We start from the raw sequence: 23,163 nt of genomic DNA, 5'->3' as shown, positions 1-23,163 counted from the left end.
GGTTGCTTATGAAACCAACCTCTATGTCCTCACCTAAACAATCTTTTACCTCATCATGAACCATCTCCATGATTCTTCACACTCTAAAGTTCCCAAACCAATTGCTAAGAGTAGTGGTTCATGATTTCCATTTAAAGCCACTGCGAAGTACATTGTTGTCAGATAGCTCCCAAGAAGGGGTAAATAACCCACATATATCAGCGGTATCATGCACCTAAGGAAGGTACAAATCTACATAAAAACGAACACATATTAGTGATAAGTAAAAACTAATCGAGATACATTACCATGAAATATTATATAACTCAATAAAAGAAGTATGTTATACCACGCAACCTAAAGCCACAAAACAGAATTGAAAGCGGTTGGTATCGGTTTTCTTAATGGCTGTGAAGGTATTAGGATTTGTTCTTTGAAGGTTATGCAAGAAAATTGATAGTTGAGAAAAGCTTCTTTCACTGTAAGTACTCATTTTCAATACCGATGATAGTGCTCTACAATCATCACACAAATGCAATATGAAACAAATGCAATTATAAATAGAAAATATTGTATCTCTACTGTTCAAAATTCATAGTTTAACCTTTTAAATTCATAGTCAAACCAATTCATTTCATAGTCAAATTTCGCTGTCCGACATGACAATACTACAGAATGTACTTGTCTGGATTTCGTAGTTCAACTTTTTGAATTCATAGTCAAACCAGTTCATTTCATAGTCAAATTTCACTGACCGACATGACAATACTACAGAATGTACTTGTCTGCATTTCGTAGTTCAACCTTTTGAATTCATAGTCAAACTAGTTCATTTCATAGTCAAATTTCACTGACCGACATGACAATACTACAGAATGTACTTGTCTGCATTTCGTAGTTCAACTTTTTGAATTCATAGTCAAACCAGTTCATTTCATAATCAAAAAGAATTGTCTGTAATATGATTTCTTCTATAAATGGGTGTCACTCAGTATGAAAATTTTAACTGAGAAAGTAACTCTGATTTAAAAGAAAAAGAAGGCTAATGGCATACTGCAATTGCGGAGGAGAACGTATCGTTAGGGTTTCGGGTACAGCTAAAAACCCAGGAAGATTGTTTTACGCTTGCCCATATTTGGTATCATGTTGTTAACGTCATTCAAATTTAAACCCTCGTGTTTACATGACAAAAATTTATTTTCTTACTGTCAATGTTAAATTTAACAGGGACCAAAATACGGGTTTATCAGTTGGGTTGATAAAGAGAAGGACCAATCATCTATGGTAATAGCTAAAGTAGCTAACTCTAATAAGCTTTTTCAATCAGAAAATAAGAAGTTAAAGATAACGTTGGTTTGTAGTTGGGTGTTGTTCTTGGCAGTTCTTGTTTACAAGTTGTAAGCTTTTCAATATTGTTTTTATGGTTTTGAAGTTGTTAGGTCAATAAATTACTGTATTTGTAACGTTAAAACAAATGTTGTAGTTGTTCTTATGTTGTATGTATTGATAAGTTATTAGTAGGTCATTAATTTGTTGTAATTGTCGTAACAATAAATTTTTTGCCATCCGTTGAGTAAACTGTAAAAATAAACTAATAATCAAATCCAACATTAATTTAGATATACAATTATATAATCCAACTACATAGGACCAAGACTAGACCCCCAAAAAAAATTTGTCATCCGTTGACGGAACTCTAAAGCTGCGTTCTTTGGGTCAATAAGAACACGTATTGGTTGACCTGAAACAAATTGCTCCATAAACATACAAACAAAAACACCGCAATCTTCCAAATGACTACTTTGTTGGGGAACATTTTCTTCATAAATGAATTGCATATTCAATGGAATCCTTGGGATGTTCCTCCGGGCCCAATACTTAATCTTGTCCAAATAATTTGCCACCCGACGTTCAAATTTGGAAAAGATTCCTTCATATTTGAATTTTTCATAAGCCCCTCTACCAAGACTGTCATAAATATGCACTTCCATTGACGCTAATCGTAGTTCCCCAAATAGCCAATGATTAGGGGATGAATGAATCGGCAATAAGACCTGTATAAGGATCAGAAAATAAAATTATGTTTTTTTACATCACAATACAAAAACATAACAAAAATAACGATATTATTTTCAATATAAACAATTAAGTTTACCGTATCAACATCCCACCAAGCAACCATGAAGTCGGGGTACGTAGCAATACCAGCCATAAACGCCCTCCAGTCATGTCCTTCTTCCAAAGCATGAGAAACAAAAAATTTTGGAGGCATTATTGTATGTCGGTCGCTCTCAAACCGTCTCTCCATCAATAGTCGGTACCAAATGGTTATATGCTGCACACATGATACTTTTGTTATTGACTAAAAAACAATTAACTTTTAAAATAATAAAATAACAATTAATTTACCGCTGACTCCAACCATCCGTCGTGTGTATGCCCAAACAATGAGCTCCAAAAATCTCTATCTAACACGAAATTAAACAAACGATGCTGGACATCATATGAATGAAATAAATAATTTTGGATGGCAACCTCACCGCCTGCTACGTAAGGTTGCAAGCGCAACATGGAGAAGTCATGAACAACACCAAAAACTGGAGGAGGAACGGGGCTTGTTGATTTGATATCAACCTTCTTTTTTGTTCTTCTTTTTTGCTTCGGTGTCGTGTGCAACTAAAAACAATATTCAAATGTTTAAATCTATATCTTTCAGATAATTCACATAAACATAAAATCATGAGTTTATAAATAAAACGAATACCTCGGTGTAAGGAGGGCACAAATATTGTGATGGTTTTCGAGTCCTCGGTTTATCGGGTGTAACTTCTTTGTCATCATACTCATCAAAATAATCTACAATTCCCGTTATTATTATTTCGTCTTCGTCCGACACCTAATTTAATAAGCAATAATCTCTAATTAAAAAAATGTTTCAATATACTAAAAACAAAATATAAATTAATGTAAGTATACGAACCTATTTAGCTTCACTATAATCATTTACGTCAAATACATCATCATCAAATTTGTTCCCCGCGTTGTCATTCCTTTCCTCCGACTCCTACATTAAAAATAAAACTTTATACTTAATAACGAAATACACATAATTTAATAAGCAATAATATCTAATTAAATAAATGATTTAATCTACTAAAAACAAAATATAAATTAATGTAACTATAAGAACCTCTTTAACTTCACTATAATCATTTACATCAAACACATCATCATCAAATTTGTTCCCTGCATAGTCATTCCTCTCCTCCAACACCTACATTAAAAATATAACTTTTTACTTAATAACGAAAGACACATTATTAAAAAGTAATTATTAAAATCGTAAAGGTAATATCTATAACAACCTTGTCGTCTTGAATATCACCAAAAACATTTCAGTTGTATTGTTTTTATTCATCACTTCATCTTGCACAACCTATATTTTCAAATATTAAATATGAACACAGGTATTCATATATGTTAATAAAATTAAAAAAAATAATGTAGCGTGTAACTAACCTGTTCATCATATTTTCTTTGTGACGCTATCGGATCATCAAAAGTAATGTCGTTCCAAAATTGTTCAGTATTCACTTCTTCAACAAAAACCTCTGTAGGTTGTCGGTTCATAAACACATGCTGCTCCAGTGCATATAGCTGTTTCAACACCTCGTCTAGGTTGTGTTTCCCACTGCCCCTACCTCTACCATGAGAGCGACCACTGCACGACATACTAGACGAAAATTCGTCTTGTCTCCTAAAATGATCCCGTACTGGGGATGGAACTGCTTTCCCTTCACCATATACATACTCTTGAAATGACATATAATAACAAGATGTCATCTCACCATCACCCGGTAATATATTTTGTCTTGGTGGTTGCCCCTCCTAAAAAATTAAACATATTAAAAATGCATATAAAAGTATAATAATCAAGTTTATTAATAATAAACGAAAAATTTATAAACCTGTATCTTTGACCAAATCTTGTTCACGTCAACCCATTTCAATTTTTTTGTTCCACTCCATCGTTTCATCCGAGGCAAGTCTTTATTTTTTCTCAATACAAATCCACATGCACGAACTGCCGGAATCATCTCATATATCCATATCTACATTTTTTACAATTACAATAATAAAAGTTAAAATTAAAATAAAAAACATAACAATAAAACAATTTAAATATAAGAAAATTTTTATACCCTTATTGGAGCCGTAAATCCTGAGACAGAGTACTTTAAAGTTTGACGAGGCTCAGAAAGTGATAAATAATTATGTATTTTGTTCCATATATCCTCAATGTCAACATAAGTAAAATCCCAAAGATAGCTACCCCAAGCGAAACTAACAAAACAAAAAAACAAAATTGGTTTTTATATAAATTATAACTTTAATAAAATAAAACTTTTAAGGTAAACAAAATATACCTGTTTCAGAGATCCAAATTCTCAGCAAAAGAAAACCAATCTAGTGGCACCCGATCATTAACTTTTTTTCCCAAAAAACCTTCACACAAAATGTATATCAAACATACTCTAACTGCATCAACGTCGTCAAGTGCTAGGAATGTTCGATTTAAAATTAAACGTTTCAGGTCGCCGATTTTCACCGAACTATTAGTATGGTCCGAAAATAGCCGTTCACGTAATAAACATCTTTTTTACTGCTTAATAATTTTTCCGACCCTTTTCTCCCAATGTTTTTTGGATACTCCCCAAAATTGAAGCCGGTTATCAAACAAAACTCTTCCGGCCCATAAACCATTTTCGTATTGCCTACTCGAAAATATAATCGTTTTATTCCATCTGGAGATAAAACAGTTAAACAGGATCCGGCCGGATCTGATGAAGGAACATTTTATGGAACAACAATGCGTCCCCTTGTAAACGAGGGACATCAATAAAATAACCAAATACGGTATCTCTGAAAATGGCACGTCTGGCATCATCTAAAACTTCAAATATTTCCCATATGTTACCGCCCGAGCCTTTTAAGTTCGCAAAGGCTTTCATATTGATAAAACTAAAATCATGCTACAAAAAAAAACACAAAAACAAATTAGAGAACTAAAAAATATTTTGTTTTTAAAATATATGATTACGAACTGCAATAAGTACATAAACAATTAGTAATGCAAATACAATTTCTTAATTAATAATTTATATATTTCCGATAAAAAACAATAACATAAACATATATAAACAATTTTCCAAGTTATACAACAAATATATTTACGATAAAAAACAATATCATACATAATTATATAAACATTTTATTAAACAAAATTTCAAATTAAACGACAAATATATAAACGACAAATTTTCAACTTAAACTACAAATATATAAACAATTTTTATCTTTCTAATTAAAACTAACATTTTATAACCATATAAACAAACAATTTTTCAAATAAAACGACAACCAAATTAACAATTTTGCAAGTTATACGACAACTTTATACAAATTTTCAACTTATACGACAAACACAAACAATTTCTAACAATATATATACGACAAATTTTCAACTTATACAAATGTTATACTTATACGACAAATATATATACAAACGACTATTTTGCACATACTATAATTTAACTATTTTTCACTTTATATAAACAATTATACGATAAGAATATACAAGTTTTCAGGTTATACAACAACTAAACAAATAACAAAAATAACAAATTGTAAACATTATCTACGCAGTCTCTACTTGTACATTCAAACAAACACTAACAAAATAGCATTTAAACTTCAAGTATACTAAAGAAATATTAAAAATATCAAACACAACAAAATTACCCTTTTTTTAAAACTAAATAATACAATAAATGATAAAATAAAAAAAAGTTTAAACATTAAAAGAGTTAAAATCTAACCATATTTGCGGGATTGTTGACATAATCCTCCATTTTCTTCAAAAACTAGCCAAAATTCCGAGAGAAGCCCAAAGATAGAGAGAGTTTTTGTGTAGAGAAGGGTGAAAAATGGAGAAAAAAAACGTTTATATAGTGAAAGAGAAGGGGATTTCGCAGATGGACAACAATTTCGCAGATAGAACATCTCATCTGCGAATGTACAAGCACCTAAAGCACAGCTGTGCTTTAGGTGTTTGTACATTCGCAGATGAGATGCTGATTTCGCAGATGGGGCATCTCCATCTGCGAAATTGTGGGCTAATTTTGTAATTTCGATTTTTTTTGGCTATTTTTGTAATGTTATTAGTGTAAATGACTATTTTTGTCATTTTCTCTATATCATTGGTTATGAACTATGATGATAGTCAACAAATAAATAGCAAAACTTCAAAATATCGTATCGAAACTTATGATAATGGTCTTTAATGGACTTCAATGATAAGGTAGTTTTTATTATCAAGAGTAATAGACATTATTAATAGTCTGAAAATTTGCCTTAAAGATTAAGGTTTGGATTTGAGGTGAATCTTCATTTAACGTAATATGAATATATAGTTGTTTTTTAATTAAGCACGTGTCCATATAAAAGTAATTGTATTCCATGCGTTGGTTGTTTACTATATGTATTATGTGCCAAGTCTATCATATATAATATATTGTATGTAAAGTGTTGTTATTGCATGTCATGGATTGTGCTTGATGAGTTGATGTACTTGTTTTTATACTATTAACTTGCATTGTTAGATTGATGTTTATAGTGCTTCATGTAGTGTTATTCCATAGCAGGGTGTGGGTTCACTTTGGATGACCATAGAGGCATTTATGGAATTTATATGAGCACAAACATCCATATAGTTTCATCATAGATAATAGAAGTCTTGACCATTGTTGGTCCTTACTCAATGATGTGGTTGTTGTGGCTTTCTTGTTGATGTGGTTGGTGTGTTCTTTTCCATGTCATAGGTTACAATGTCTTATTTTGTTGTGCGTCGTCGTTGGGGTGCGATGACAACCATTGGCATTTTAGACATGTCTTTAGATACGAACGGGTTAGCTACTTGCATAACTATGTGGATTTAATACGACCACACATATGTGTATTATCTAAGTTAATGTACCCTTGTGGGATTTAATACGATTGCATATACATGTATTATCCCATGTTGTGTCTATGAATTTGATATATATATATATATATATATATATATATATATATATATATATATATATTAAAGTTTTCAAGAAAAGGAATAGTGAACTTGCCATTTTTTTTGGCAGAATTTGTCTGTATATTATTGTTGGGTTTCAAAGTTAGAAATAGTAAATTTGGATGTTTTTTTTGTCAATTTTGCTTTTCATTCTTTACCTATTTTAACATTTTTTTATCCTTGCAATCAATATTTTTACTTTTTAGGAACCTTTTAATATTTAAAGTTTGGCCACAAAACTTTGACAGTTTGACAACTTGGATCCATTTTCTAAAAAATTGTTAATTCCTACCCTTTTAATTATTTAGCCATTTTGACACTTCTGATCCTTGCAGTCAAAACTTTTACATTTTTTCATAAAAACATGAAAAAAACCGTCCGGGGCAAAACCCGGACTTTTCATCCTTGCACTTTCTACGTCTGTCATATTTATCGATTCAGAAACAACATTAAAAGCTTCTGCCTCCCGCGGGGTAGCCTTTCTAGTTATATTTAATTTTATTCATATCAGAAACTATTGAAAACATATTCATGTGGATATCTTTTTTTATATATGATTCAAAATTCTAGTACTGCTAATGACTGTAATATATGATGTTGTTTTCCTTTTTAAGCCAGAATTCAAATCTCATATAGGACATATTTAGTTTAAGAATACATTAGATTTAGTTGTTTTAACAAATGTTTTATAGTTATCTTTAATTTAATATATTTAAAAGATATAATTAAATATATAACCATTTATGTTTCTTAATATTTTTACTAAAATTTATTTTTGCAACATTGAAAGGGTCATTCAAGCGGCATGTGCATCGGAAGTTGACCTCTTTGGAAAGTTACAATGCAAAAGTTAACGCAATAGCTGATGGCACCGCAACAAAGAAGAGCTCGCGTAATGAAAAATTACTCATCTACCCTTTTACATACCTTTCTTCTACCCCCATTAAACAATACCCATAACGAACACCCGCCAAAATCATCAAAGGAAATTCCTTTTCATTTGATTCAATTTCTCCATAATGGAGAACTCATCGGAGAATTGCAACGTCAAGGTCGCATTGCATATCCGCCCTCTCAGCCGCCTGGAGCGGCAAAACGGCGGCAAAGAATGTCTCGACGTCGTTCCGGGGACAGCTAAGGTACACACACACACAATTACGACGATTCCTTGTTTATATGTAGCACAAAATTGGAACTATCGATTCAATACATATCTACAAATCAATGTCGCTGATCTCCAGCTTTTAATTAGGTTTTCGTAAATCGATTAACCATATGCGCTCAATACATGTAATCGTCTAATGGAGATTGCTTTTTATGGTTATTCCATACATATTATGGAGGAACGTATGATCTTATTCGAGTGATTTTCGTACGATTTATGTAATTTATTGAATGAAAATGTGCTTCATATAACGCTGGATATCAATCATTTCAACATAATTCGTTTTTTTGCCATTTTCATAACTAATTGTCGGATTCTAGGAAGATAGGTAGATATGCTCTGTTAGATTCAGGCGACCTTACAATCTATGTTACCACTTTAACAATTTTTGTTAACGATTAATGTAATCAATAGAAAAGTCCCTTTTTTAACACAAAAAGCAAATCTTCACATAAGAATTGATACATACCACTAAAAGCTTGGTTTTACAAGTGCAGGTGTTAATCGATAAAAACTCGTTTATATTTGATCATATTTATGGAGGAGGAGGTTCTCCATCAATCAATATGTTTGAAGAGTGTGTCATGCCTCTCTTAGATGCTTTGTTCCAAGGATACAATAGTACAGTTATTGCATATGGTCAGGTACTTTTTAAACTTTTTGTTAAGAAGAGAAACATTTTTTTTTTAAAATCTTTTGTTAGAACTTAGAAGTTCATATACCAATTGTTTGCAGACAGGTTCAGGCAAGACATACACAATGGGCACCAATCCAAAAGAAACTTCCCACAAAGGACTTATTTTCCAAATCATGCAGACAATATTCAACAAGATGGAGACACTGAAAAACGAAAGTGAATTCCAATTGCATGTTTCCTTCATTGAGGTATTACTAATTGTCTAATTTACTATTCCTTCAAATGTTGATGTTAATTACAGTTGATTTTAACAAAAGGGTGTGTTTGAATTTTAAGATCCTAAAAGAAGAAGTGAGGGACTTATTGGATTCAGCTGTTATTGAAAGAATAGAAACAAGTGATGGAAATCCTGAGAATGTGGCTCCTGGAAAGCCACCTGTACAAGTTCGCAAAGCAGCAGATGGAGGTCAGAGCCTAAATGGATCAACTGAAGTTAGTGTTAGCACACAGAAGGAAATGACAGCTTGCTTAGAGCAAGGATGCTTGAAGAGATCAGTTGCTTCAACAGATATGAACACTCAATCAAGGTATAACTATTTTGAATTTTCTTACCAAATTTCTCTCCATTGATTTTGTGATTTGTGAAAGTGAATTTATACATGTGAACTTAAATCTCTCTCCATTTTTGTGCAGTTTTGCAGTGTAACAATTGAACATTTTGACATGTTATATCAAGGTTTTTATGGATAATTTTCCAAATTAATCATTATGACTTGTTATACCATGTCAAAATGCATGGTTATTTATGGTTGAGTAAATTACACGAATGGTCCCTAACTTATTTTTTTTAACCCGAAAGGTCCCTACTGTTTGTTTTTGTTGGATGTTTGGTCCCTGTCTTACCTAAAACGACTATTTTGCCCTTGATTTTTTAATTTATTTAAATAAACACACCCCCAACCTCACTTCCACTTCACCTTACTTTACCTTACCTACCCAACCTTATTTAAATAAATTAAAAAAATCAAGGGCCAATAGTCTTTTTAGGTATGACAGGACCAAGCGCACAACAAAAACAAACTGTAGGGACCTTCCGCATTAAATAAATAAGTTAGGGACCAAACGTGCAAATAACCCCAAACCGTAGGGACCATTCGTGTAATTTACTCTTTATGGTTTGATTGGAAAAGGTAGAGTATAATGAAAATGTTAGAAAAGCATAACCCATATTATAGGCATCTTATTGAAAAAAATTCTATATTAACTTCTTCATTGTTTAAAACCTCCCATTATTTTAATCCATACGAAAAAAAAACATATATTGAATGTTTTGGAATTTTAAAGACAAACTCAATTCTGAACTACTGATGTATTATATCTTTTAAAGCTCAAACTTGATAATAGTATCATCTTCTTGTTTGTATTTGTTTATAGTTTATTAGTAGTTATAATAGATAACATATAAACTACTTTTTTTTTTTAATGAATTTTACAAGTTTCACATTTGGTATATTTGCAACAGTCGTTCCCACGCAATCTTCACCATAATTTTAGAACAAAAGGATAAAAATAAAGGCGAAGAAAATCCAATCGATTGCATGGGTGAAGAGTATCGTTGTGCAAAGTTACATTTGGTGGATCTTGCGGGATCTGAGAGAGCTAAGAAATCAGCAACTGAAGGAGTTCGATTCAAAGAAGGTTAGTGATAACATACAATTAATCGAGTATTTTTTTGATCACTTTGAACCTCTCATTGATGATTATAGCAGTTGTTTCTCTCTCTCTCTCTCTCTCTTGGTTTATTTGAATAGGTGTTCATATCAATAAGGGGCTTTTTGCACTTGGGAATGTTATTAGTGCCCTAGGAGATGATAAAAAGCGGAAAGAAGCGCAACATATCCCTTATCGAGATAGTAAACTTACTCGCTTATTGCAGGTTTGTGGCAATTTGGTAAATTATAACGAGAATATGAGTTAGGTAGTGTTTGTTTTTTGTCTGCAGATCTGCGCAGTCTCTTCTGTTTGCGCCGCGCAGACCACGCATAGACATTAGCCTTTGTAGACTGTTTGTTTTTTTAAAGACTGCAGACCTGAAAATGTCTGCGCGTCCTTTTCTTGGCGCAGATGTGAACCAGAGTCTTCTAACATCTTTAGGCATCTTCTAGCCTAAAAAAACATATATATCTTTATTTTTTTAAGTTTTTTTTTAATTTATATTGTTTCCAACTTTATTAATGATAAACAGTTTGAAAAAAAAAATACAAAACTTAAAAAAAACATTCGACGATACAATCATGATATTTTTGACAAATTTATAAATAAAGATTTATTACAATAATAGTCGTTAAAGTTGTTTATATAAATATAAAAAAAATCATAATATAATCTTATATTTTTTTGCCAAATTTTGTAAAATATTATTTAATACAGTATCATCAATTTCTCTAGAAAATATTTATGGTACGTTTTTAATAGATTTAATTGAAAAATCTAAGTTTATTTCCGTCCATTTATATATTAAATTCTTTGATCACTAATTATAATATTTAGTTATAACTTTGCAACCAAAGTTGTTGGTTTTTATCAAGGGTTTAGGTCATTTTTGGTCACTTAACTTTTTATTTTGTGCTCATTTGGTCACTTAACTCTTTTTAAGTTTTAAAAGGTCATTAAACTTTTAGCTTTCTGCTCATTTAGTTACTTAACTTTTGGTTTGGTTAGATTTAGTCACCTAACTTTTAAAATTGTGCTTATTTAGTCACTAAACTTTTAAATTTTTTCAAAAGTTTAGTGACTAAATGAGCACAATTTTAAAAGTTAGGTGACTAAATGAGCACAAATCTAAAAGTTAAGTGACCAAATCAAAAGTTAAGTGACTAAATGAGCACAAAATCAAAAGTTTGATGACCATTTAAAACTTAAAAAGAGTTAAGTGACCAAATGAGCAAAAAACCAAAAGTTAAGTGACCAAAAATGACCTAAACCCTTTTATCAAATATATACGTTAATTCATACCATTTTTATTTTTATTTTTTATACAATAATACCTAAAAGTTGATCTAGATTCGTTAATTATTTATAACAAAGTCATAAAAATATTAAAAAATCACTTTAAAGTTAAAAAAAATCAGTTTATTTATATTTCAATTTATTTTAGTAGCCCGCAGATGTTAAAAAAACAAACAGTCTTCTTTTTTTAGACTACAGACATTTGGTCCACCTCTTCTACTACAGAGGTCTACAAATATGGTCCGCAGACTGCAGACATTTTGTCTCAGAAAAAACAAACAACACCTTAGTATATGCTTGAATAATTACCGAGAATAAATATCATGTTAATTGTAAGAAATAAAAATGCACTTTTTTTTTTTTTTTTTAATTTTTAATTTTCAGGCTTCACTTGGTGGAAATTGCAAAACTGTTATGATAGGTATCTTTATCTTCCTAACTTTATAAATCTGTTATCTTGTGATTTTATAATTTATATCACTGAGCGTTGTTTATTTTTAGCTTGTGTCAGTCCTGCTGATTTTAATTTTGAGGAAACTCTTAATACTCTCAAGTATGCTAATCGTGCTCGCAATATTCAAAATAAAGCTTCCGTACGTTAATTTTTTTTATTCACTTTTTTTTTTTTTTTGACATCCGTACTTTTATTTTTTACTTTAATGAAATATATTTTTCATGTTCTTCAGGTTCAAACAGAAGTATTTCCTGTTGACACGCACAAGTTGAGGCAACAATACAGGTTGTTGCAGGAGGAACTTGCTCACATGAGGGAAGCTGAAATTGTTGAAGTCCAGGTATATATTATTCTATAGCGTAAATTACATCTTTGGTCCCCGAGAATATAGCTATTTTTTTTTTCTTTCAATTTGGTCCTTATTTGAGGTTTTCATAACGTTTTTCTTTGTTCTAAGTAAAATGACTATTTTTTGGACCAAAGTTCATACTCAAGGAACAAAAAAACGTTACAAGAACGAAATTGCAAGAAAAAAACCTTCTAGGACCAAACTTGCGAATTCGGCTAAACTTAGAGACCAAAAATGTAATTAACTCTATTTACACGGTCTCTTGTGCTACTTGCTTGTAGGATCTTAAGAGAAAAATTGATTGGCTAGAGAATACCAACACAGAACTTCTCGAAAAGATTATTGAAATGAAGGTATTATTTTATATTTTGGGGATACTGTTGAAGTCCCACATCAGCTAGACACAGTCTCATCCACCTCAATTTGTGTTAAAGTTTACCTTCTCTCCTCAAAGGCTAGTTTTGAGAGAAAATATAGGACTCCAAATATCTCATAGTTACCATATTATATAACACATGTTATTAGAAATTAAAAAAGGATTATGATAAGTTGCATATTGTCTCTTGTGCTAATTATTTGTAGGATCTTAAGAGAAAAATCGAAAGGCTAGAGGCTACCAACTCAAATCTTCTCCAAAAGATTAATGAATACCGCAATAAATGTGCTATTGTGGGCCATTCTGAGACAGATACTCGAGTATGTTAATTTACACTTTCAATGTGTATAATAAATTAATAATGGTTAGATTTTTGTTTATATATAGAGTAAATTACTGAAATCGTCCCTATGGTTTGGTCAAAATTGCACATTTGGTCCCTAACTTTTTTTTTGCATTCGGATCGTCCCTATGGTTTGATATTGTTGTATTTTTCGTCCCTATGGTTTTGTCAAAATTGCACGTTTGGTCCCTAACTTTATGTATGTAAGGGACGAAAAACGCAACAAAATCAAACCACAGAAACGATCCGAGTGCAAAAAAAAAAAGTTAGGGACCAAACGTGCAATTTTGACCAAACCACAGGGACGATTTCAGTAATTTACTCTTATATATAAAATCATGTTATTTTACTATTTGATTCTATCTCAGGAAGATAAAAGAGGCTCACAATACGCGAAATCTCCAGAGGCAATCACTGAACCTGTTACAAGTAAGTTTTTAGTAACAGTCTACATGGAATCTCTTTAGTTTACTAATTTTGATTTTTTTTTTTTTTTTGGGAATTTAAGGTGGTGATATTTCAGGCAAAAAGCTGAAAGAACCTGATAAAAAAACAATAGAACCCGAGCATGAACTTCAACAGAATATGAGGCACCAAGAGTTGAATAATTTGGACAAACGTTTGGAACAGAAAGAGGTGCCTTGTCTTATGCATTTCCTTTCTTTTTTGCTTTCTGTTTTCCCAGAAATTGTCTTCCTCCTATTATAATTGAGAACTTGTGCATTAAATTCACATAGTTTTCATTTTTTCCAAGGATAATTAATTCCTTGTGCCAATTTGAACTCACTAACTGTATGAATGTAAAAGACGTTCTCCAAATGAGATCCGTTATTAGAAAATTGTATGATTTCAAGAGATTCCCAACAACCCGTTTAATGAAAAATAATAAAGCAAATTGAACACAAGAATCCACGTGAAAATCTACAAAACCGAAGAAAAACCATTGACTTCCAGACAAAGTAATTCATTATACCACAAATTATTACAATCACATAGACTAATATCTCAAGCCACCCGTAATCACACCCACACAAATTGAACTCACATCTATACACTCCAAAACAAGAGATAAAAAGAAATATGAAATTAAATACTTGCAAATATATTTGATTGTGTTCAAATTTCATATTATTGATGTTCAACGGTTGTTGGGAATCCTTGAGGCCATTTTACCAACAATACTTCTACTCTGTAATCGTGTAGTTTGATTGTCGTTTTTGTGGTAAATCCGTTGTTTTCATGTTAATCATACTGATCCTGTCTCCTTATCATTCAGTAGATCCCGACTTGTTTGCAGTCTGAGATGAAACTTGGATCTGATGACATGGAAGAACTCGAACAACGATTTGGGAAGAAAATCACAGCCCTCGAGGAAGAAAAAAGATTATTGCAGGTTTGATTTCTTCACCTTTCCATCTGTGATCCCTATCAGTTTCATCTCCATAGTTTTTCTGTAAAAATGCAGCTAGAAAGAGATGATTTGCAAGCTGAAATTACGCATCTTGAATCTATGAGTGAGCCAACATCAAATGAGCAAACAATGAATACAGAGAAACTTGAAGCAATGGAGGAAAAGGTGATTGTGATTGTGAATTTGTGATCCACATTATATGTGCTGCAATGGACTTCTTTTTAGTCAACTTCTAAATTGTTTTATTAAAATTATATGTAGATTTCAGAATTGGAAAGAAAACACGAAGCACAGGTTGATGTTTTAAGGCAAAAAAGTCATGATGCAATGAAACGACTACAAGATGAGATTAGTCTTATTAAGAAGCAAAAGGTAATTTAATTCCTCACTTGCGTTCTCATAAAGTTGACAGAATTTTTATTTTAATTTTTTTTTTTTTTTGGTTACAGGTTCAACTACAGCAGAAGGTGAAAGAAGAGGAGGAGCAGTTTCGGAAATGGAAGGCTTCTCAAGAGAAACAAATGATGCAGGTAATATGATTAATCTAATGACAAACTATTAAGAAAATTCAAAGTAGTTATATTGTATCATTTTAATCAGATAAAAAAGGAGAGCAGGAAGACTGAAATCGAAAGGCATAAATTGCAAGCTCTATATCAACGCCAAACACAGGTAACGATTTAACTTTATTTATTTGTGATTGTCACCTAAAATTTAATATAAGATGCAACACCTGGTATTTGTATAAAGGTCTGATTTTAGACCAAGTTTTGCAAATGACTAGAGAAATTTTATTATTATAATTTATTCGGGTTTTAATGAGCTTTTATTATGTTTAATTTTTAATTCTATAGTTATAATTAAATAATAATAATAAAATGTTAAAATATACCTTGTATTTACATATACGTAATAATCATGGGGTAAGGGGGAGATCATGGAATGTAATCACTCATTCCATTACCTTTTTTATTCCAAACCCTTTGTCATTCCATTCACTCCAACAAAACAAACTTGTAGAACTTATAAAGTCAAATAACCATAATCTTTCATTGTAGGTTCTTCAAAGGAAAACAGAAGAAGCTGCAAGAGCTACCAAAAAACTAAAAGAGTTGCTTGAATTGCGCAAGGCTGCAAGGCGAAGCGAAACTGCAGGTAAATATCTTGATTCAACTTTTCTCCACCATTTCTTTCAATTTTCACTAACTTCGTATTTCCTCTCTCTCTAGCCTCCAAACCAAGTGGACAAAATCGATCTGGACAGGTGATTAATTTTATAAACCTTCTAGTCAAAATACACTTAACATTTTATACATATGTTTTCTTGCTTTTGAAGCACTATTGGATGTGTTGTATTTTATTCAATCTACGTTGTTTTAAAAGATCTGTTATTATATATCATTTTGTAGATCAAAGCTTTAAAGAAATGGCTTCATCTTGAACTTGACAAGGTCATGAAAGTGTATAAACTACGTATCGATCATGAAAAGAAAACTCAAAGGTATGTACGCTACCCTACATATATTCACTTCTATATATGTTGAAGTCTCCCCTTTGGCCTTAAAAATCTCTTATATGGAGAAATTTAAGGACACTGTATATTTAACATGGTATCAGAGCCACATAACGGTTTCTCTTTTTACATATCCAGCAATGCAAAACTTAAAGAGGAGTTGTCGTTACTTAAACAAATGGATAAACCTTCTTCTCATGTACCCAAGCCTTCAGCTTCCACAGAGGAGACCAAACCCGCTAGGTATATATGAAATTGTTATCGATTATTTTAATTTCCATTTTTCCTTCTTTTTAGAGATTGTTAGTGTCCCACATCGGTTAGACACAGTCCCATCTACCTCAATATATTTTGGAGTCTACCTTCTCTCTTTTGGAGAGAAAATCTATGACTCCACATCTCTAACTAACATCATATTAGTAAAATATTGAGCTTCCGGCTCTAGAAGTGTGTTGGTGTCCTACATCAACTAGACACAGTCTCATTTGTCCATATATATGTTGAGGTCTACACTCTCTAGTCTCTAATCTAACATGGTATCAGAGCCTACGTCTAGACCTGTATGGGCTAAACACATAAAAGTTTTGTATGGGCTAAACACATAAAAATTTCGAGCCTGTCTCATGGGGAATGTTGTGTCCCACATCGACTAGACACAGTCCTATCTGTATCTATATTTGTTGAAGTCTACACCGTCTGTCTGTTTAAGGGCTTTTTTGGAGAGAAAATCTAAAACTCTACATATCTACTAACTAACACAGATAACAAGTAGTATTGAATAACGATGTTGAATATTGTAGAGGGCGTTCCTTGTCACCAAATGCAAAAGCAGCTAGAGCGCGTTCCTTGTCACCAAACGCAAAAGCAGCTAGAATTGTTTCACTTGAAAGCAGGGTGAAATCCTGTACGGCTTCCCTTGCCATCATAACTTCAAAGATTCAAGAGGCTGGGCGAGGACATGATGTTGCCTCTCCGGGACGTTGGAAAGGCTTAGTGTCTTTAGGAGACGCTAAGGATTTGCTTCAGTACTTATTCAGTATTGTCATTGATGCAAGGTAATATATATATATATATATATATATATATATATATACTTTTGTAGTTTTGTATATAATTATTTCATCTTACAGACGCCGGTTGTGGGAAAAGGAAATTGATCTGAAGGAGACGAAAAGCCAATTTGAGGAGCTTTTGTCACAACAAAATAATAATAAATGTGATCCTTCTTCACAAACAAACGCTATCCAACCTGCAAAACTAAGCTCACTAACTAAAAAATGGAAAGAAATGGAAGAACAAGCTGTGCAAAATACTCCTGTACAAAATACAAGGGACAAGACACCTACAAGGAAATCAAGAGAAACAGAGAAGCAACCTGCTACTAGCGCCTCGCTTCCTCCATTAAAGGTAATAAGATTACTTGTTCATTTAGCTAAAAGGCCATTATCATTTATTTATCTTTTTACTTTCTTTTTTCATTTCATTCATTAATGGTTATGCAACAAAAAAAAAATTAGTGGTTTTCTAGGTAAAAAGATGATAATGTAATGGTTTTTCTGTAATTTGACATTCAATTTTTGTGTATTTGAGTTGAGTTTTAGGCTAAACAATTTGAATTCCTCATTTTTTATATTTTTTTTTTTTATAATTATTTGATGGTTATAACAGGGAAAAGCTCCAACTACGTTGGATATATTTGCAGATATGGGTATTGGACCTCCATTACCATTTCCTGAATCAAAGGAAAGCGACTCTAACGCTGGAATCTGCAATCGGCCAGTCAAAGTCCTTTATAAACAAACTGAAAAGGTGATAAAATTTTTTGGGACCAAAATGTACTTTATGCCAAATCCTTATCTCTATTTTCAAAGAGAATACTTTTGGGACCAAAATTGCAAAAACCGTTTATACTCAAGGACCAAAATGTACTTTACAATCCCCACCCCAATAATCCATTCTCATGTCATCAAAATGGGACCCACAACACGATAACTAATTACGACAAAAGTATGATGCTCCATTAGGCTTTTCTAATGGAATGAGTATATTACTAATTGTTGATTCAGATGATACCAATTGCACACACGTCGATGAAAAAAGCACCACTTGAAGAACAGAAGGGGAAAGTATCGAGGTGGAGGCGAGGGCATGATGAATGGCTGATACAGTTTAAGTGGAAGTGGCAAAAACCATGGAAGCTTGGGGAATTGTTTGGAAGCACTGATCAGATTAGAAACAGTGATGAGACATTAAAAGGTCAAGATCTATCTACAAGACTTGGTCAAACCACATGATCGTTGACCTTCATTTGATGGGTTTAAATCCAATTAGAAGAACATCCCAAGAGAGAAAGTAATTGCGACCTTCAAAGGTGTTAGAATGTAAATATTGTAGGAATTAGCTATGACCCAATTAACCCATGGGCATGTAGGATTTCCTATAATTAGGGTTCTTACTTGGTTTTGTATATTTTTCATGTAAAGATGAACAAACACTGAGGTATTTTCATTCTCTTTCTAGTTTACAAAAAGTATAACTGGTGAAGTGATTCATCAATTTTTCTGTTAGAAACAATCTTTTGTATATAACAACAAACTGTAGGGATCTGATCTCTTACTTCAAATTTCAGTACTTAATCTTTACAAACATTTCATATGAATAAACTCAAGCTAACCAGTAATCAACACCACATTGTACATCAAAAAACATGAAGCTCCTACCTCTCAAATTTCCTTCATGCTATGAATATCCCTTGTAAGTGTCATTACCATTACCATTACCATTATCAATACTACCACTCTCTTTAATCTCCTGTAACATCTTCAACACTTGTCTCATAACCGGCCTTTGTTCCGGTGAAGTCAAGCTACAAACACCTGCCACCTCAACAAGCATCCCGAGCCTATCATCACCCGCCACGTCATCATTCTCCCTCATGGCTCTCACCCATTCCGCCATGTCATCCGGAACAAGGTGTGGATGTTGGGACGGCGGCCTACCAGATAAAAGCTCCAACAAGAGGACTCCAAACGCGTAGACGTCGGATTTCGTTGTGGCTCGGTGGAATGACTTTCTCAATTCCGGAGCTTTGTAGCCCGTGGGAATGGAATCGTCGATTGAAGTGGGGTCCGCGAGGACTAGGAGGCAATAGTCGGTTAGACAGGCTTCGAAGTCGGAACCGAGTAAGACGTTTGAGGATTTTAGGTTGTTGTGGATGAGACGTGAGGCTTGGTGGATGTATGCGAGACCTAAAGCTATGTCTTCCGCGATTTTTAAACATGATGTCCAATGAAGTGGTTTTGCCCTTGTTGATCTTGATCCTGTTTTTTCACATGCCAAGTAATTAGTTTTTGAGATTTGATATATTATAATTTACTGCGATATACATAAAAACCACAATATTACTTTTCTAATATGCGTTTTGAGGTTTTGAAGCCAAGTAACAACTTCAAAAACTTGAATTATAATACGAATAATGATCCTAATATATTTGAAATTAATTCAAAAATTGTTTTTTTTTTTTTTTCATTTCAATGTAAATGAAACTGTACTAAATAGGAAAATACCAAACACTACCTAGAGATAACTATTTGGCAGAATTGCATCACCATGATGACTTCACGCTTACTAAACATATTTCAGTGATTAGTCATAGTCAAACCATGCGTCTCCTTTTTTCAATAAAGTACACACGCTCCGGTTTAACCGAGTCAAACCCAGTGAGTCACGAAATAACTAAACACCGAGTTCACAACAACAGAGAAAGAAAAACTCACCATGGATTAGGTTGTAGAGGCTCCCATTCGGTTGATAATCGTAGATGACTAGCCTCTCTTGTTTCGCCTGAAAATAAGCTCTCACCGGAACCAAATTAGGATGCCGGAGTCCTCCAACCGCTTCCAAATGTCTCTCGAAAGCTTCACCGGACGTTGTTGCAGTCTTCCCGGCGTCGAGTCTTTTCACTGTTACGATCAGCTGATTATCCATGACTGCCTTGTATGTTGTTCCGATCACTCCTCTCCCTAGCAGCTCCGCCGATGCTGACATGAGTTGTTCCAGACTGTACATCGCTGATTCGCCTTCGCAGAATATCAAATTGCCGCTTTTCTCTCGGTGGTGTTGAGGTAATTCCAGTTTCTTCTCTTTGATTTCGGCTTCCTTGCTAACGATTCGCACTTCGCTTGCTGTGTTTGTTGAAATCGCATGAAATGTGCTAACGTTTCGGTTGTCGATTTCGTTTTCAGTTTCGTTTTCTTCATCTGAGCTGTAGTCAACTGATTTCGTTTGATGTTGACGATTCCTTCGTTTATTCACAATAGTGACAAGCAAAAGAACAATCGCTATAAGGATTAGGAGTCCGATTATAAACCCTAGGATTATGCCGATTCTCCTGTGCCTCCGCGTAGACGGCGGAGAAGCAAGCAGACCTTGAGACCCTACGTTTTGAAGTAGCGGCGCCGGAGCTGAAACGCCTGGAGGAGTGTCGTCGAAGAACGGAGACTTTGAGTCGCAGATTTTGTTAAGGATCTTCCCGCAGAGCCCAGGGTTTAACAAGTACGATGAAATATCGAATCTCGAGAGAGCAGGCGTGACTGGAATCGATCCGGTGAGGTTATTCCCGGTGACGTTAAACACTTCGAGAGTGGTTATGTTGAGCGGCGGAAGAGAACCGTTGAACCGGTTCCATTCTAGCCGGAGGTACGTGAGCCGGTCTAAAGAGTTCAGTTCAATAGGTAGTGGTCCGGCGAGGCTATTCCGAGCAAGATCAAGTGACCGGAGACGGTGAAGCGAGACCAATGGCAGCGGGAACGTCCCGGAGAAAGCATTGTGGTCAAGGAAGAGTGTTTTGAGGTTGGTAAGAGGAGACAAATCCGGTATAACGCCGGAGAGAGAGTTGTTCCGGAGGCTGAGCACCCGGAGCTGGTCTAGTCGAGTCAAGGTATTGTCGGCGAAGATACCACTCAGACCGCAGCCTTGAAGTACGAAACGAACCACTCGACCTTGAACACATTTCGCACCTTGCCATTGACAGTAATCAAATCGCTCGTTGAGATTGTAGAGGAGCTTGTTTCCGATGTCTGCTTTTAGCTTGAACTTGAGTAGAGCTACGGCGTCAGATGGTAGTAACGCTTCCACTGGTTTTGGGTCGACGGCGGAGGCGGTGATGGAGGCGGTGAGGAGGAGAAAGAAAGACAATAGATAGTGGCGGTAGCGGTGGCGGTGGCGGAAGGGTTTTGGTAGGGCGCACATCGTTTGAGGAGTGGACTAGGGAAGAGGACTAGAGGAGTGTAGAGAAGTGAGTTGTCTCTTTTTGTTTGCTTCGTTCTTTTTCTTTTTCTTTGTGGAGTTGAATTTTCCATCAAACAGGGGAAAATGCACAACGGGAATCAAGGTCAAGAAAATGACAAAACATACTTATGCTTTAACTAGTATAATATTGCTTAATGAAAAGAAAACTAATGTTAAAATAGCAAATTTTAGTTTTAGGAACACATCTAGTTTAGTTAAGGTTGTCTCAAAAATAACTAATGAAAAGCACATATAGGAAATTGAAATGACATGTTTATACTAAGAAATTATCATAATCATAATCATAATAAATAATAAATAATAAATGTAGGTGAAATACTTATATTTTTATAGGAGAAATAAAGAAAAATGCCAAATTTTGGGAATTTTTTTACAACAAAGTTGACATTTTTTTACTAACCATTAATCTCGCATTGATCCCGCTGTGCCTTGACAACGCAATTTTGTCCTCTCCTATTTAAGATGTCTTTTTAGTAAAAAAAAAAATAATAAAAAAATTCACACACCTTTTTTTAAATACCTCTCAACCTAATGCTTCTTGAGGATTGAAAAATAAAGTTAAAAAAAAAAAAGGACTTCAATAAAAAGTTATAAACTCCACATTAATATAAACAATTTTTATTTTAAATAAATAAATTATGTTTTGTTGGTGAAGCGATTAGTCCAATTTCGTATTAAACGATTTTTTAATTTTTATGATGAACAGTGTTTTATAGTATGCTCATTGAGAAATTGGTGATTGATTATATGGTGTAAAAAATAATCAAACGATAACTATCTTTGTAAATTGTAGTTTTCTGATATTTTGATGAGTTTTGAAAGGATACTTTTTGAGTGACTGATACAGTAAAGAAAGAGCGCATACATGATATATCTGATCTAGTGCTGCCTTAAAAAGGGGCTACTTTTGACACTGTTACAAGTTACAACATGGTATTTTTGTTTGATGCTCTTTTTAATATAAAGTATAAAATAAGACAGTAGTTGGTATAAATTAATAAATAACCACAGTTTCAGTAGTAAATACTAAATAGCAGTAGCACTTGAAAAATTAATCATATTGCAGCATGACATAAAGATTTTAGTTTAAATTCATGTATATTTACATATGAGTCAGAGGCATAAGTGAGGGGAGGGGGTCCCTTATTCGGAAGTATTAGCGGGAAATGAATGGAGTGTGGAGCCATCTCTCTTTAGGAAAGTAGAAATGCTAAAAAATAGGATGTGAACACTGAATTGCCTTTTTGATATTTTACATAATTTATAATTTAATAATAAAAATGTTAAGTCATTAATCTTATTATTTGAAAGTATAGAGAGCAAGGTGAATGGTCCAAGAGGTTTTTACAACGGTTAATTTACACATCATGTTTATATAAAAAAAAATTAGTCTAAATATCTTGCTTTTACCAAGATTCACGAGATTTAACAACTTAGTAAAAATAGACTCTATAACTTATAGTAAATTTTAAAAATATAAAAAGTAAAATT

At 33.2% G+C, this 23,163-nt stretch overlaps 3 protein-coding genes across 3 annotated transcripts; 1 reads left to right on the top strand and 2 right to left on the bottom strand.

The window, feature by feature from the left end:
* Positions 1 to 1,619: 1,619 nt before the first annotated feature.
* LOC111908493 (uncharacterized) lies at positions 1,620 to 4,202 on the bottom strand. Its single transcript, XM_052771241.1, has 8 exons — positions 4,182 to 4,202; positions 3,948 to 4,091; positions 3,499 to 3,867; positions 2,987 to 3,043; positions 2,744 to 2,875; positions 2,389 to 2,655; positions 2,135 to 2,314; positions 1,620 to 2,033 (listed from the first exon to the last, which is right to left on the bottom strand). Exons 2-8 carry the CDS (start codon positions 4,074 to 4,076, stop codon positions 1,620 to 1,622), a joined length of 1,548 nt encoding a protein of 515 aa, XP_052627201.1. The 5' UTR covers positions 4,077 to 4,091; positions 4,182 to 4,202.
* A 3,870-nt stretch (positions 4,203 to 8,072) lies between these two features.
* LOC111909900 (kinesin-like protein KIN-4A) lies at positions 8,073 to 18,874 on the top strand. Its single transcript, XM_052770648.1, has 26 exons — positions 8,073 to 8,244; positions 8,768 to 8,914; positions 9,006 to 9,155; positions 9,244 to 9,494; positions 10,430 to 10,605; positions 10,719 to 10,843; positions 12,301 to 12,337; positions 12,418 to 12,509; positions 12,603 to 12,710; positions 13,001 to 13,072; positions 13,302 to 13,415; positions 13,807 to 13,867; positions 13,947 to 14,074; positions 14,718 to 14,831; positions 14,904 to 15,014; positions 15,111 to 15,221; positions 15,299 to 15,379; positions 15,450 to 15,521; positions 15,908 to 16,004; positions 16,079 to 16,113; positions 16,259 to 16,350; positions 16,501 to 16,605; positions 17,163 to 17,417; positions 17,493 to 17,769; positions 18,031 to 18,171; positions 18,429 to 18,874. The coding sequence occupies exons 1-26, from the start codon at positions 8,125 to 8,127 to the stop codon at positions 18,654 to 18,656; spliced, it is 3,300 nt and encodes a 1,099-aa protein (XP_052626608.1). The 5' UTR covers positions 8,073 to 8,124; the 3' UTR covers positions 18,657 to 18,874.
* A 44-nt stretch (positions 18,875 to 18,918) lies between these two features.
* LOC111909899 (probable inactive receptor kinase At5g67200) lies at positions 18,919 to 21,815 on the bottom strand. The gene is made up of 2 exons (XM_023905682.3): positions 20,139 to 21,815; positions 18,919 to 19,682 (listed from the first exon to the last, which is right to left on the bottom strand). Exons 1-2 carry the CDS (start codon positions 21,610 to 21,612, stop codon positions 19,102 to 19,104), a joined length of 2,055 nt encoding a protein of 684 aa, XP_023761450.1. The 5' UTR covers positions 21,613 to 21,815; the 3' UTR covers positions 18,919 to 19,101.
* Between the last annotated feature and the right edge of the window lie 1,348 nt (positions 21,816 to 23,163).

The sequence above is a fragment of the Lactuca sativa genome, chromosome 4, assembly GCF_002870075.4.
Source record: "Lactuca sativa cultivar Salinas chromosome 4, Lsat_Salinas_v11, whole genome shotgun sequence".
Lineage (NCBI taxonomy): Eukaryota > Viridiplantae > Streptophyta > Magnoliopsida > Asterales > Asteraceae > Lactuca > Lactuca sativa.
Note: the sequence above shows the minus strand (reverse complement) of the source record. Positions and strands in the feature narration are given on the sequence as shown.

Coding starts and splice junctions, on each gene's coding strand:
- LOC111908493 (XM_052771241.1), bottom strand. CDS start 4,076: ATGATTCCGGCAGTTCGTGCATGTGGATTTGTATTGAGAAAAAATAAA. Junction 3,044..3,498: donor AAAGAAAATATGATGAACAG/GTTAGTTACACG, acceptor TTTTTAATGTAG/GAGTCGGAGGAAAGGAATGA. Junction 2,876..2,986: donor TTGATGATGATGTATTTGAC/GTAAATGATTAT, acceptor TTATTAAATTAG/GTGTCGGACGAAGACGAAAT.
- LOC111909900 (XM_052770648.1), top strand. CDS start 8,125: ATGGAGAACTCATCGGAGAATTGCAACGTCAAGGTCGCATTGCATATC. Junction 14,075..14,717: donor AACGTTTGGAACAGAAAGAG/GTGCCTTGTCTT, acceptor ATCATTCAGTAG/ATCCCGACTTGTTTGCAGTC. Junction 17,418..17,492: donor AGTATTGTCATTGATGCAAG/GTAATATATATA, acceptor TTCATCTTACAG/ACGCCGGTTGTGGGAAAAGG.
- LOC111909899 (XM_023905682.3), bottom strand. CDS start 21,612: ATGTGCGCCCTACCAAAACCCTTCCGCCACCGCCACCGCTACCGCCAC. Junction 19,683..20,138: donor CCTCTACAACCTAATCCATG/GTGAGTTTTTCT, acceptor GTGAAAAAACAG/GATCAAGATCAACAAGGGCA.